The sequence below is a fragment of the Orycteropus afer genome, unplaced genomic scaffold (genome assembly GCF_000298275.1).
Source record: "Orycteropus afer afer isolate SDZICR_OR568_19922 unplaced genomic scaffold, OryAfe1.0 scaffold00726, whole genome shotgun sequence".
Taxonomy (NCBI): Eukaryota; Metazoa; Chordata; class Mammalia; order Tubulidentata; family Orycteropodidae; genus Orycteropus; species Orycteropus afer.
In genome coordinates this window covers 120739-132999 of record NW_006922313.1, presented here as the reverse complement: position 1 = coordinate 132999, position 12261 = coordinate 120739, and the positions used below count along the sequence as shown (strand labels likewise).

At 57.8% G+C, this 12261-nt stretch overlaps 1 protein-coding gene across 1 annotated transcript in view; it reads left to right on the top strand.

Annotated features, from left to right (window-relative positions):
• Window positions 1-11466, top strand: part of TNNT1 (troponin T1, slow skeletal type) — a 12891-nt gene extending 1425 nt beyond the window's left edge. Inside the window, exons 3-13 of the mRNA XM_007957267.1 lie at window positions 114-140; window positions 399-431; window positions 1231-1252; window positions 2412-2475; window positions 2745-2861; window positions 3061-3138; window positions 7488-7601; window positions 7851-7960; window positions 10120-10210; window positions 10314-10354; window positions 11421-11466. Coding sequence (XP_007955458.1) covers window positions 114-140; window positions 399-431; window positions 1231-1252; window positions 2412-2475; window positions 2745-2861; window positions 3061-3138; window positions 7488-7601; window positions 7851-7960; window positions 10120-10210; window positions 10314-10354; window positions 11421-11466 — 743 coding nt within the window. The remainder of the gene's footprint in view (window positions 1-113; window positions 141-398; window positions 432-1230; window positions 1253-2411; window positions 2476-2744; window positions 2862-3060; window positions 3139-7487; window positions 7602-7850; window positions 7961-10119; window positions 10211-10313; window positions 10355-11420) is intronic.
• Window positions 11467-12261: the final 795 nt, after the last annotated feature.

Below are 12261 nucleotides of genomic sequence, written 5' to 3'. Positions count from 1 at the left end.
CTAGGGGCGCTGTGAGGGGCACGAGTACATGGCAGTGGGTTTGGTTTTGGGGGGCTAACCTGGGATCCTGGAGTCCCTAAGCCTCCCCTTCCCTGTCCTCACGCCCCTTGCAGAAGAAGAGGCTGCTGAAGAGGATGAAGGTGAGGTGTTGGATCCCGCAGGTCTGGAGCTGGACGCGGGGTCCGGGGCTCTGGGGGTCTGGGGCTGGGTGGGGGTGGGGACGCTGGGGGCCAGGGCGGTGGCTGGGCCTGGGGTGGGCGCTCCCGGGGGTCTCCAGTCCCATTAACAGCCTCTCCCTCTCTGCCTTCTCTCCCCTCCTGCATCCGGCGTGGCCGCCCCTGCCCCTCGCCCCCTCCCCGCCTCCCAAATCCTCGCTTCTCCGCCTGCCCCCTCCCCAGCCCCCGAGGAGCCGGAGCCTGCGGCCGAGCGAGGTAACCGCGACCGCTTCGCTTCCCGAGACCGATCTCGGGGGCCCGAGGAGACCCCCCGATGTCATCGGGCCCTGACTGCCACTTCCCGCCTGCACCCGCCCTGGACCCGGTCCTTTAAGCCCCAGAGAGCCCCCGCGCCCTCTTGTGGCCGCGAAGGGAAATTGCCTGGCGCTGGCTTTAACCCTTTCCCTTCCTTCTTAAAGGGACCGACACCCAAACCTTCCTCCCCTAGCTGGAGGAGTATTTAAAGAAGGGTTGGATGTTTGCGGAGAGGCGCCACGCCATCCCTCCTCATCTTCGCCCCTGACCCTGTGTGTGATACTTGTTCCCCATATACATTCAAAGGTTGGGGCCTGGATTCTAGGGTTGCGGAAGAGTTAACAAGTGGGCATGGGGACTCATGTTTCCTGAGGGGGTAGCTGCTGGAGACAGAACCCCTGGGTCCTTGAAGAAGTAAAGGCTGAGGTCTCGCACTGCTGGGTCTCCATGGAGGAGGGCAGGCGCTCTGGGTGTAGGTGGTGGAGGGTTTGGGGTTTGGACTCCTGGGTGCCCAGAAAGGAGGGAGGAGACGACCCCCCACACCAGTTCTGAATGTATATCATGCGTGTGTCGCTCTTCCAATGGCCACCCTGACTTGCCTCCTCCCCTTTTTCCCCCCTACCCCTTCCTGACAGGGCCGGGAGGGCAACGGACCCTAGGGGGCTGAGGTTGGGGGAGTGTTCTCCAAGGGGTGCCAGGCGCCACCCCCACTGTGAACTTCTGCTAATTATCTTTTTGTATTCCCCACCCCCATCACCAGAAGAGGAACGCCCCAAACCCAGGTGAGACCCTGTGCTGGGATTCCAGGTCATGGCATCCTAAAGATTCCCCCCACTGCGGAGACACAGTGGGGGGAAAAGACGGAAGGAGAGTCAGGGACTGGAACAAAGAGGAGGCGGCCAGCGCCCCTCCATCCCGCCCCCGTCTGCGAGCTTCCCTCTGGGTTTGGCCAGGCAGAGCCTGTCACCCATCCCTCTTTGGTGGCACTGACCCTGAGACAGTGACGAGTAGAGCTGTTAGCCCAGAGTACCAGAGCCCATGGAAATCCCGATAGATTTGCCCTAGGCAATCCAGGAAGGCTTCCTGGAGGAGATGCTAGTTGAGTCTGGAGGGATGAGGCATCCCTAGCTAAAGGAGGTTAGAAAGGGCAGTCTAGGCAGACGGGGCTGGGAACGAAGTCTGGTGGTTGGATATAGTCTGGTCTTTCTGGGAACCCAGGCAGACACTGGTCATTCTGATGGTGAAGATCCTAAGATTGGCAGGTCAGCTGAGGCGGTGAGACCTCATCAGACCGCTTCAAACTGAAAACCAAACCCATTGCCCATGAGTCTGTTACAACTCACAGCCCCTAGAAGACAGAGTGGAACTGCCCCACAGGGTTTCCAAGGCTGTCAGTCTTCACAGAAGCAAAGCACTTGGCTGTCAACCAAAAGATCTGCAGTTCAAACCCACCAGCCACTCCTTGGGAGAAAGATGAGGCAGTGTCTTTCCATGAAGACTGACAGCCGTGGAGACCCTGTGGGCAATTCCACTCTGTCCTCTAGGGGCGCTGTGGGTCAGAATGGAGTCCAGGGCAGTGGGTGTGGTTTGGGCTTTGCTTCTGTGAAGATTGACAGCCTTGGAGACCCTGTGGGCAGTTCCACTCTGTCCTCTAGGGGCGCTGTGGGTCAGAATGGACTCCACGGCAGTGGGTGTGGTTTGGGCTTTGCTTCTGTGAAGATTGACAGCCTTGGAGACCCTGTGGGCAGTTCTACTCTGTCCTCTGGGGGCGCTGTGGGTCACTCCCTAAGAACCCGAATGGAATGGACAGCAGAGTGTTAGAGGCATTGGGGTGCTCAGAAGCCACACAGGGCTTGTGGCTGCCCTACTGGATAATGCAGCGCGGGATCTGAGCAGGGAGGTCAGACAACTCACGTGCTTTCTCTCCCTCTGCCCACCCAGTCGTCCTGTGGTGCCCCCACTGATCCCCCCAAAGATCCCAGAAGGGGAACGCGTGGACTTCGATGTAAGTAAAAAGCATCGCACCCCCAGGCAATGAATGTATGAATTAGGTCGCTGAACGCCCTCCCTTGGGGGGGGCATCTGAAGAGTTTCCTGGTGTCAGAACCACCCGCCTTACTGCCCCCTGCTGGCAAGTGAGCGTGGAAGCCCGTTCATTCTTGCTGCGAAGAGCGCCCCCTGACGCCCAGGGCGCGCTGGCATGTCTGAGAACGCCCCCTTCCGCGGGCCCGGGCACTGCTCTGGGCGTCACCGGGCTCCCGGTTCTGCCGGCAGGACATCCACCGGAAGCGCATGGAGAAGGACCTGCTGGAGTTGCAGACGCTCATCGACGTGCACTTCGAGCAGCGGAAGAAAGAGGAGGAGGAGCTGGTGGCGCTGAAGGAGCGCATTGTGAGTCGGGGACTCGGGTCCCGCCTTCTCTCCTCACCCCGTCTCCACTTCTGGGGCCTAGGGAGCCAGGGAGGACGGTGGGCGGGGTTAGGCTCCCAGTGCCCCCCAGCGCGCGGCCACACCCACCCCGCTCACCGCCTCTCTGCGCCTGCGCTGGGGCGTGGCGCCCGGGGACCACTCGCTCACTTCTCGCCTCCAGGAGCGCCGCCGAGCCGAGAGAGCCGAGCAGCAACGCTTCCGGACCGAGAAGGAGCGGGAACGGCAGGCCAAGCTGGCGGTGGGTACCCCCTCCCAGCCCCCCGGGAGCCCCGACGCTGCCACCTTCGCTCGCTGGCTGCTCTGCGGTTTTCTTTTTGTCAAATTGTGATTTGGGTGGAAGCTGACAGCAGCTTGTTTTGCATGCAACACTTCATGCACCTCCGTTTTGTGACTGATGCAGCCCCCACGGTGTGCCAGCTCTCCTCCCACGTCCTCGAGGTGCTTACCTCTGCCCTGGGTCCTTCTTGCCTGTGCGTCCTGTCCTCTGAGTCAGCCCCTGTGCAAATGCTGCGCGCTGGTCCCCCCGGCTCGGCTCTGAGGACTGCACCCCCCTGGTGGGAATGTTCACCCAGTTGTTGTTAGGTCCCGTGGAGTCGTTTCCGACTCACAGCGACCCCATGCACAGCAGAACGGAACGCCGCCCGGTCCCACACCAGCTCCATGATCCCTGCTATACCTGAGCCCATCCTCACAGCCACTGCGTCAATCCATCTCATTGAGGGCCTTCCCCTCTTTGGTTGACCCTCCACTTTACCAAGCATGACAGCCTTCTCCAGGTAATGGTCCCTTCTGACAACGTGACCAAAGTAGATGACACGAAGTCTGGCCATTCTCACTTCCAAGGAGCATGACGGCTGCACTTCCTCCAGGACAGATCTGTTAGTTCTTTTAGCAGTCCATGGTACTTTCAGCATTCTTCGCCAGCACCACAACTCAAAAGCATCAACTCTTCTTCGGTCTTCCTTATTCATTGTCCAGCTCCCACATGCATACGAGGCGAGTGAAAATACTATGGCTTGTGTCAGGGGCACCTTAGTCCTCAAGGAGACATCCTTGCTCCTCAGCACCGGAAACAGTTCCTTTGCAGCCACCTTGCCCAGTGCTATAAGTCATCTAATGTCCTGACTTCTGCTTCCATTGGTGTTGATTGTAGAACCAAGCAATGTGAAGTCTTTGACAACCTCAAGCTAGTAGGCCTGGCTAATAATGGGCTGGATTAACCCACAGAGTGAGTTCAGTTCCAGGCGTGAAGGGTGACTCGGTGTCATGGTCTGGGGGTTCACCAGGCTTTATCAGACCAGTGAACCTGGTCTTTTTTATAAATTTGAGTTTTGTTCCATTTTCTCCTGCTCATCCAGGATCTCCTATTTCGATCCCTTTCTGAGTGGTTGGCAGCAGTACCCAGACACCATCTTGTTCTTCTGGTCTCAGGGCCGCAGAGGCTGAGGTTTCCATGGTCCACTAGTCCCTTGGACTAATTTTTGCCATGTGTCTTCAATTTTCTTCACTCTTCTTGGCCGTGGACAAGGAGAGACCAACTGTTGCATCTTAGATGGCCTCTCACAAGCCCCCAAGAGCCCAGTCACCACCCACCAAAGTCGGATGCAGAACAGTGTTCTCGGATGTGATGTTCATTGAACTTGATGTCCCCTGTGGCCATGGCCCTACGGATGCTGTGTTTTCCATTTGTGAATTTCTCTGTGATCTGGAGAAAGCGCCCATTCTCTGTCAGTTAAGAATCTTTCTGTTGGAAGAGACATAAATCCCAATCTAAATGGGTTAGTCAAACAAACAACAAAGTTGTGTTGACTCATGTAGTAATTAAAAGTTCAGGACTTGGGTTGCCTCAAGTATGGCTGGATCCACGGACTCAACCAAGACCACAACGACCCAGCTTGTCTGTTCCCGGCTCTCTGTCCGTCTTCCTCTGGACACCAGGGTGAACAGCTTGTTCTCTTTCTCCCTGGATGGTCCCGTTCTGGGCGCTGAAAATCTCGTGTCCCGATATGTTGGTCACACCAGTGGACACCCCATTCTCACTCAGGCTTTCCTCTTGGTGATAGCAAGATGGCGGCCAATGACTCTGGCTTAACCTGTCTTTTGAATAATAATTAATTGTATAATATCTAATTATTTAAGGTGAAAGTTGACACAGCAAATTGGTTCTCATTTAGCGATTTCCATACGAGTATTGATTACTCAGTGATAGTGGTCACACGTTTCCCAGCATGTGTCATTGTTCTCATTCTTTCCATTCTGGTTGGCAGCCCAAAGACTCAGGCGCCAACTCCAGACAAAGACTTGCTCGCTCCGTTGGCTCACGGGTCAGGACAAAGGTCTGTCTCCGCTCAGCATCTGTGGCCCAGTGTCCCGTGGAGATCTCCGTGTGTCTTGGCATCGGTCTTCCCCTGGGTCTAGGAGGCTCCCAGCACAGGGACCCAGGGCCCAAAGGATGCCCTCTGCTCGCGGCTCTTCTTTCTTCATGGTACTAGGCCCCTCTTATCAGCTTACTTCCCCCTCTTTTTTTCAATTTTTATTGTGATTTAGGTTAAACTTTACAGAGCAAGTTCATTTTCCACACAGCAGTTCATACACATTTTGTTTCAAGACATCGACTGCAGTTCCCCACAGTGTAACAGCTCTCTCCCCGCTTCCTCCCTGTAGTTCCCTCTTCCCGGTGTCCTTCCCTCCATGCACTCCTGGCCCCCAGCCGTCTCCCTGAGCAAACACTGCCCTGATCTCCCAGGACTGATCGCTCCGAGGAGTGTACCTACCTGATGGAAATGTTCACCCTGTAGGCCTGTCTGTTGTTTGGCCTGAAGCCGCAGGAGTGAGTCCAGTTCCAGGCCTGAAGGGTGACTAGGGGCCACAGTTTTGGGGGTCTCATCAGGATCTATCAGACCAGTGATCCTGGTCTTTTTTTGTGCTTCTAATTTCTGTTCCACGTTGTTCTCCCACTCTGTCCAGGACCTCCTGCACTGATCCCCGTCCGAGTGTCTCCCACTCTGAAAGCCTCGGAATAGGGTGGTGTGGTGGCTGTCTTAGAGATCCCCCCAGAGATGCCCACATCCTAATCGCTGGGACCCGCCGATACGGGGCCTTAGAGGGCAAGAGGGATTTGCCCATGGGCTCAAGTGAAGGGCCCTGAGACATGAGCTCGGGGCTGGCGCAGTGGAATCACTGTGGTCCTCGTAAGAGCGAGGCGGGAGGGGAGAGGCGGAGAGAATCTCGGAGAGGCTCCGCTGGTGGCCTTGAAGGCGGAGGACGAGAGGACGAGGCAGGGAATGCAGGAGCCCTCTCGAGTTGCTGTTACGCGCATCGCGCGGCTCCGACTCAGAAACCGGGACGAATCGCCGCCCGGCCCTGCACCACGCCCACAGTCCTCGCTGTGCCTGAGCCCATCGTTGCAGCCACCGTGTCAGCCCTTCTTGTAGAAGGCCTGCCTTCCCCTCATCGTCCCCCAGCTTCACCAAGCAGGATGGCCTTGCCCAGGCACCGGTCCCTCCGGATACCACTACGTGAGACAAAGCCTTGCCCTTCTCGCTCGTCAGGAGCCTCCGGCTGTACTTCCGCGACATTTGTCCGTTCCTCTGCGAGGCCCTGGGCTATGGGACGTGCCCACCAGCACCATCACTCGAAGGCATCCATGCTTCCTCGTCCTCCTTACTCACTGCCACCTCCCGCATGCATCTCAGTGGCTGAAAATACCGCGGTGTGGCTCAGGCACACCTTAGTCCTCAGAGTGACACCTGGCCTTTATTTCTTCTTCTTTTTTTTAACTCTTTGAAGTGTTAGGTGGCCCTGGAAGCTGGAAATGGCAGGAAAACAGATCTCTTCTTGAGTCTCCGAAAGGACCACAGCCCTGCTACTTGGTGTTACCCCCTAGGACTCATTTATGATGGCTTCCCCCGTGGGACCATGAGTTTGTGTGGCTTGAAGCCACGACACTTGCAGACTACAGCAGCAATAGGAAACGGACGCAGGCAGGACGTGCTGTGCGTACCGAGCCGGTGCGGACCCCGGCACCCCATGGGTAGGGAGTTCGGCTGGAACAGCCACTGTTTCCGAAACTTCTGATGCAGAGTTTCTGGAACGTGGTGATGCCCACTAGACATCCCAGTCTCCAGACCATCAGCCTCCTTAGTGCCCCGAGTCTCCTTCCATCACCTGGTACCCGCCTTGCCCCTCAATGAGGACAGTCATTGTTAGCTCGTGGATGGGAGAGGGAGGCCCAGAGAGGATGAGTATCTCAACTGAGGTCACACAGCAAAGTTCACAATTGGCCATTTCAGGTTGGAGGGACCTGGAAGAACCAAGAACACCCCTCCCCCACTCCTACAGCTTAATTTTTGCTGAAGGGTATATTAAGGCCCAGAGAGGGGAGGGGACTTGCAGGAGGTCACATAGCCGGCAGAAGAGCCAGGCCAGACCTCTGGCGTGTCTGCCAGTTCCAGAAGGTTCCAGTATGGGTATTAGTTCTGGTATCTGGAGACTGGCCAGCAGCATTGCAGTGAGCGCCTGTCCCCCATCCCCCATCCAAGGCACCCCCATCCCTGGCTTCCTGAGTTAACTCTTTCTTTCCCACAGGAGGAGAAGATGCGGAAGGAAGAAGAGGAGGCCAAGAAACGAGCAGAGGACGATGCCAAGAAGAAGAAGGTCCTGTCCAACATGGGGGCCCATTTTGGGGGTTACCTGGTCAAGGTGAGTTCAGCCAGTGGGAGTCTGAGGCCTGGGTTCCCAGGGAGGGAGGGAGTTGAGGGCCCAGACTTCTGGTTTATGCTGGTTGGAAGACGATGGGCGCCTTGGCCTGGGGTCTGAGGGAGGAGTGTTGGGGCGCTGGGCTCCCGGGTCTGAGGGAGGAAGGCCGTGAGTGCAGACCCCAGCATCCTGAGTGAAGAGCATCCAGACACCCCATGCTCAGGTTTCAGGGTCTCCCCGCCCCGTCCTCAGGCTGAGCAGAAGCGGGGTAAGCGCCAGACCGGGCGGGAGATGAAACAGCGGATCCTGTCTGAGCGTAAGAAGCCCCTGAACATCGACCACCTGGGCGAAGACCAGCTCCGGTAGGTGGCCTGGGGGCGCCGGGCCGGGAGCCATGGGGCGATGAGGGGCCAGCCCCTGGGGCAGCCAGAACGCTGCAGGACACACACCCAGCCCTGTGGGGCACAAGCCCCGGGTCTGAGCCCGGGTGCTGTGTGACTTTGGGCCACCGGCTCTCCCTCTCTGGGCCTCTGTTGCCTCTTGTGTGGAGTGTCACTGGTACTAACCAGTCGCTGTGGTGTCTGCTCTGACTCATGGCGTCTCCTCGGGTCTGAGTAAAACTGTGCCCATAGGGTTTTCCCCAAGGAAAGTGAGGCTCAGAGAGCTGAAGTAGCATGCCCGGGGCCACCCAGCTGGTACGTGGCGCAGTGGCCAGAACACAGCATCCCTGTGTCCCCTCTGCAGTGCTTGAAGGTACTGACTTCACGAGCCACGGCCTAGACTAGGGAATGCCAGGGTTGAGGATGAGGTCCCTGAAGGAATGACCATCAGCAGCCCCTGTTAACGTATCAGGAGACCCAGCTGACTGGTCCTGGGTGGGACCGAACTCAGGTGTGAAGGGAAAGTCCTGGTGGGCAGGGGCCAGCTGAAAACCGCTCCCCACGTCTTGAAGGAGGGGCCCGTCCTGAGTCTCCGTGGGGCATCGCCGCATCAACGACATCTCCTGCCTTTGGACGAGCCCCACGCTTCACTCCCTCCTCTATCACCTGCCGGACCCTACAGCCAAGCGGGTTCTGGAGTCAGTGACAAGGAGCCCTTAGTGGTGCAGCGGTCAAGTTGTCAGCTGCTAATGACTCCCGCCCAGCGGCTGCGCAGGACAGCGGCCTGGTCTGCACCCCGAAAACCCTCCGGGGCAGTTCTAGGCGGCGGCACCCTGGGCTGCTGGGAGTCGGGATTGACTCCAGCGCACCCACCACGGAGCAGTGACGAGTCCCTGTGCGGTGTGTAAACAGACACGCCGCCCGCCCCGGAAGAAGGGCAGTGACTCTGCAAAACCGGCCTCTGCCTTGTGGAGCACATGCCACACACGTCACCCGGGGCTGGAACGGACTGAGGACAGCTAGTGAAGTGTCCGTCTTACCGCTTCTTTTTCTCTTCCCCTGTTGCCCGCTACACACACACATTCATAATTTGTGGCCCATAACGGTTTTGAGGATCTCAAGTTAACTACATTTTATGTATTAGAAAAACTAGGGTCTTAGGAGGGCTACAAGTTTTTAAATAAAATGCCTCAGAGAGGACAGGACATTTGAAAGCCATTATCTGGCAAAAGGACAATGAGAAGTCACAGCCCGCTTCACGGACGGTTCACTCTGTGCCAGGTACTACACCTGGACTGTGTCAGCCACACATCCTACCAGTTAAGGTCAAGTCTGGATGGTGATAACTGAGGTCCGACACAGCCGCCTATAAGCCAGGCCGGTAGTTTCCCCATGGAAGAGATCTGGAGGCAGGTGGTCCACGTAGGCCTCACAGTCACCCAGAGAACCAGACTTTAGTTTTCTTGCTCCACTGCCTTTAGCCCCGTTCCATCCACAAGGTCACCACCTCGTGGCCCAGCGTGGCTGCTGAAGCCCCAGCCATCATGTTCACTGTCCAGGGAGCAGGAAGAAATTGCAAGGTTTGAGCCACGAAGGTTTTCCTTGAAGTCCCGTCCAGTGACCCCCTTTCATCCCATCGGTCACCCCTACCTGCAGGGGGAGTGGGAAATACCGTTTTACAGCCAGGCTTAGTGCATAAGGTTCTGCTGTAAGAAACAACGGGAGAAGGGGCACTGGGCAGGCAGCCGGCCTTCTCTTTCATAGTTTTATTTCTTCATTTTTAAGAGAAGGAAATGGGATCCTAGAGCACGTCGCTTGGTCATGGTGTACAAACCAGAGCGTGGCAGAGCTGGGATTTGAACCCAGGGCCCTGTGACTCCAGAGCCTGGGCTCTCAGCCATGACATCGTCCTCCCTCAGGGGAAATGTCAAGCCTCCAGGCTGCGAGTGGAGAAAGCAGACACAGTTTAAAACCCTTAAAGTCACTCTGAATATTGAGTCTCAAACGTTAACAAAATGGCGCCACTAATGCTGAGCTCACAGGCTTGCTGTGTGGCTTTGGACAGACCACCCAACCTCTCTGGTCCCTGGGTCCAGAGCATGGCCTGACTCCCCTCCGTCACAGCCCTTTCGCCCCACCAGGGATAAGGCCCAGGAGCTGTCCGACTGGATCCACCAGCTGGAGTCGGAGAAGTTTGACCTGATGGCGAAGATGAAGCAGCAGAAATATGAGGTGACGGCGACTGCGCCGGGCGGGCGGCGGGGTGGGCTGGGCCGTCGAGGGGCAGGGCGCCGTCCCTGCTGGCTGTCCCAGCATCTGTCTCCCGCCCCCACAGATCAACGTGCTGTACAACCGCATCAGCCACGCCCAGAAGTTGTAAGTGAGAGCCGGGCTCCCAGCCCAGCCCACCTGCCCCTGCCCACCCCCGTGAGCCTCGGACCTTTCAGGACGGTCCCCCGCCGTCTCTGTGTTCCTTCTCCCCACCCTCCATCTCCTTCCCGTCTCTCTCTCCCTCCCCGTGTCTCTCTCCCTCCCCATGTCTCTCTCCCTCCCCATGTCTCTCTCCCTCCCCATCTCTCTCTCTCCCTTCCCGTCTCTCTCCCTCCCCGTCTGTCTCTCCCCCTCCCCGTGTCTCTCCCCTCCCCGCCTCTCTCTCTCCCTCCCTGTGTCTCTCTCCCCCTCCCCGTGTCTCTCTCCCTCCCTGTCTCTCTCTCCCTACCCGTCTTTCTCCCTCCCTCCCTCTCCCCTTTCTGTCTCTCTCTCTCTCCCTCTCTCTCTCTCTCCCTCCTTGTCTCTCTCTCCCCATCCTCTTTTGTCTCTGTCTCCCTCTCCTGTCCTCTCTCTCCGACTCTGGGGACCTCTCCTCTGTCTCTCCTTGTGTCTCCCGCCCTTTCTCTGCTCGTCTGGCTCTGCCACTCGCCCTGGCCCTGTGTGTATGTCTCAGGTCTATCTCTGTCTGCCCCGTCCCCCTTCCTTCCTTCTTGTTCACTGTTTCCTCTCTGTCCCTCTCTCCCCTCTCTGCCTCCTGCTCTCTGGTTCTCTGCGGCCTGGAGTCTCTGCTAGAAGTGATCTCTTCCTGCAGGGCTGAAAGTATCTCCCTGGAATTCAGTGTCTCTCTCTCTCTGTGTCTCTCCCCGCCGCTCTCTCTCTCATGTCCAGTCTCTGTCACCCCAGCTTCTCCAGCCCCTCTTGCATCCACCCCTTCCTTCCGTGATGTGACCCGTACTCACCAAGAGTTCCCAGCCCTGGCCTGAACACCCTGCCCTCACTCACCCCTGGCGCCTCCTGCCATCTGTGACCCTGAGAGGACCTTCTGTCCGTGGTGTGCTCTGGGCCGCAGACTGGATATTTGTTGGGGGACAGCCTTTTTGATGGAGGGTCTGGGGCTCTCTTTGGAGATTGGCGAGGTCCCTCCCTCCTGAAACGCCTTCTTCTCCTACAGCCGGAAGGGGGCAGGGAAAGGCCGCGTGGGAGGCCGCTGGAAGTGAAGGCCCAGGACGGGGGCCCACCATGGCGCCCCCCGGAGCCTCCGGAGTGGTCCGCCCGTGTGCAGCTCAAAATAAACACTCCCCCTGCAGACACGTGCCGAGTTTGTTGATGTCATTGTTCACGGGAACCTGGCCTCGTGGTGGTCGCGTTGTTAGTTTCCGTCAGGTCAGTGCAGACTCACGGTGCCCCGCGTACAACAGAGCGGGTTGTCGGTCCAGCACTGCGTCCACGACGGCTCTGCTTGCGTCCAGTTGTGGCCTCTGCTTATTGTGAGTGGCTTCCAACCTGGGGGAGGGCCCATCTCCCAGGACTGCATCAGACAGTGTTCTGTTGGGACCCACAGACTTTCCACTGGGTCATTTGGGGAAACAGGACTGCGTCCTAGTCTGTCTTAGTCTGGAAGCTCCGAAACCTGTCCACCATGCGGGACCCTGCTGATGTTGGAAAGACGGTTGGCAACGAAAAAAGAGAAACAGTAATAAAAAGAGAAAGCTTACAACCATGCTACCCATAATGCACCGGGTCATGTCTGATTACCAGTGGCATAGTGCCCAGCACTGTAGGGACACGCAGGCCACCAGGGTCCTGCAGGCTGACCGTACTGTAGGGACACGCAGGTCACATGGTGCCGCAGACTGACCGCACCGTAGGGACATGGAGGTCACACGGTCCTGCAGACTGACCGCACCGTAGGGACACGCAGGCCACCACGGTCCTGCAGACTGACCGCACCGTAGGGACACGCAGGCCACCACGGTCCTGCAGACTAACCGCACTGTGTATGTCTGTGGGGG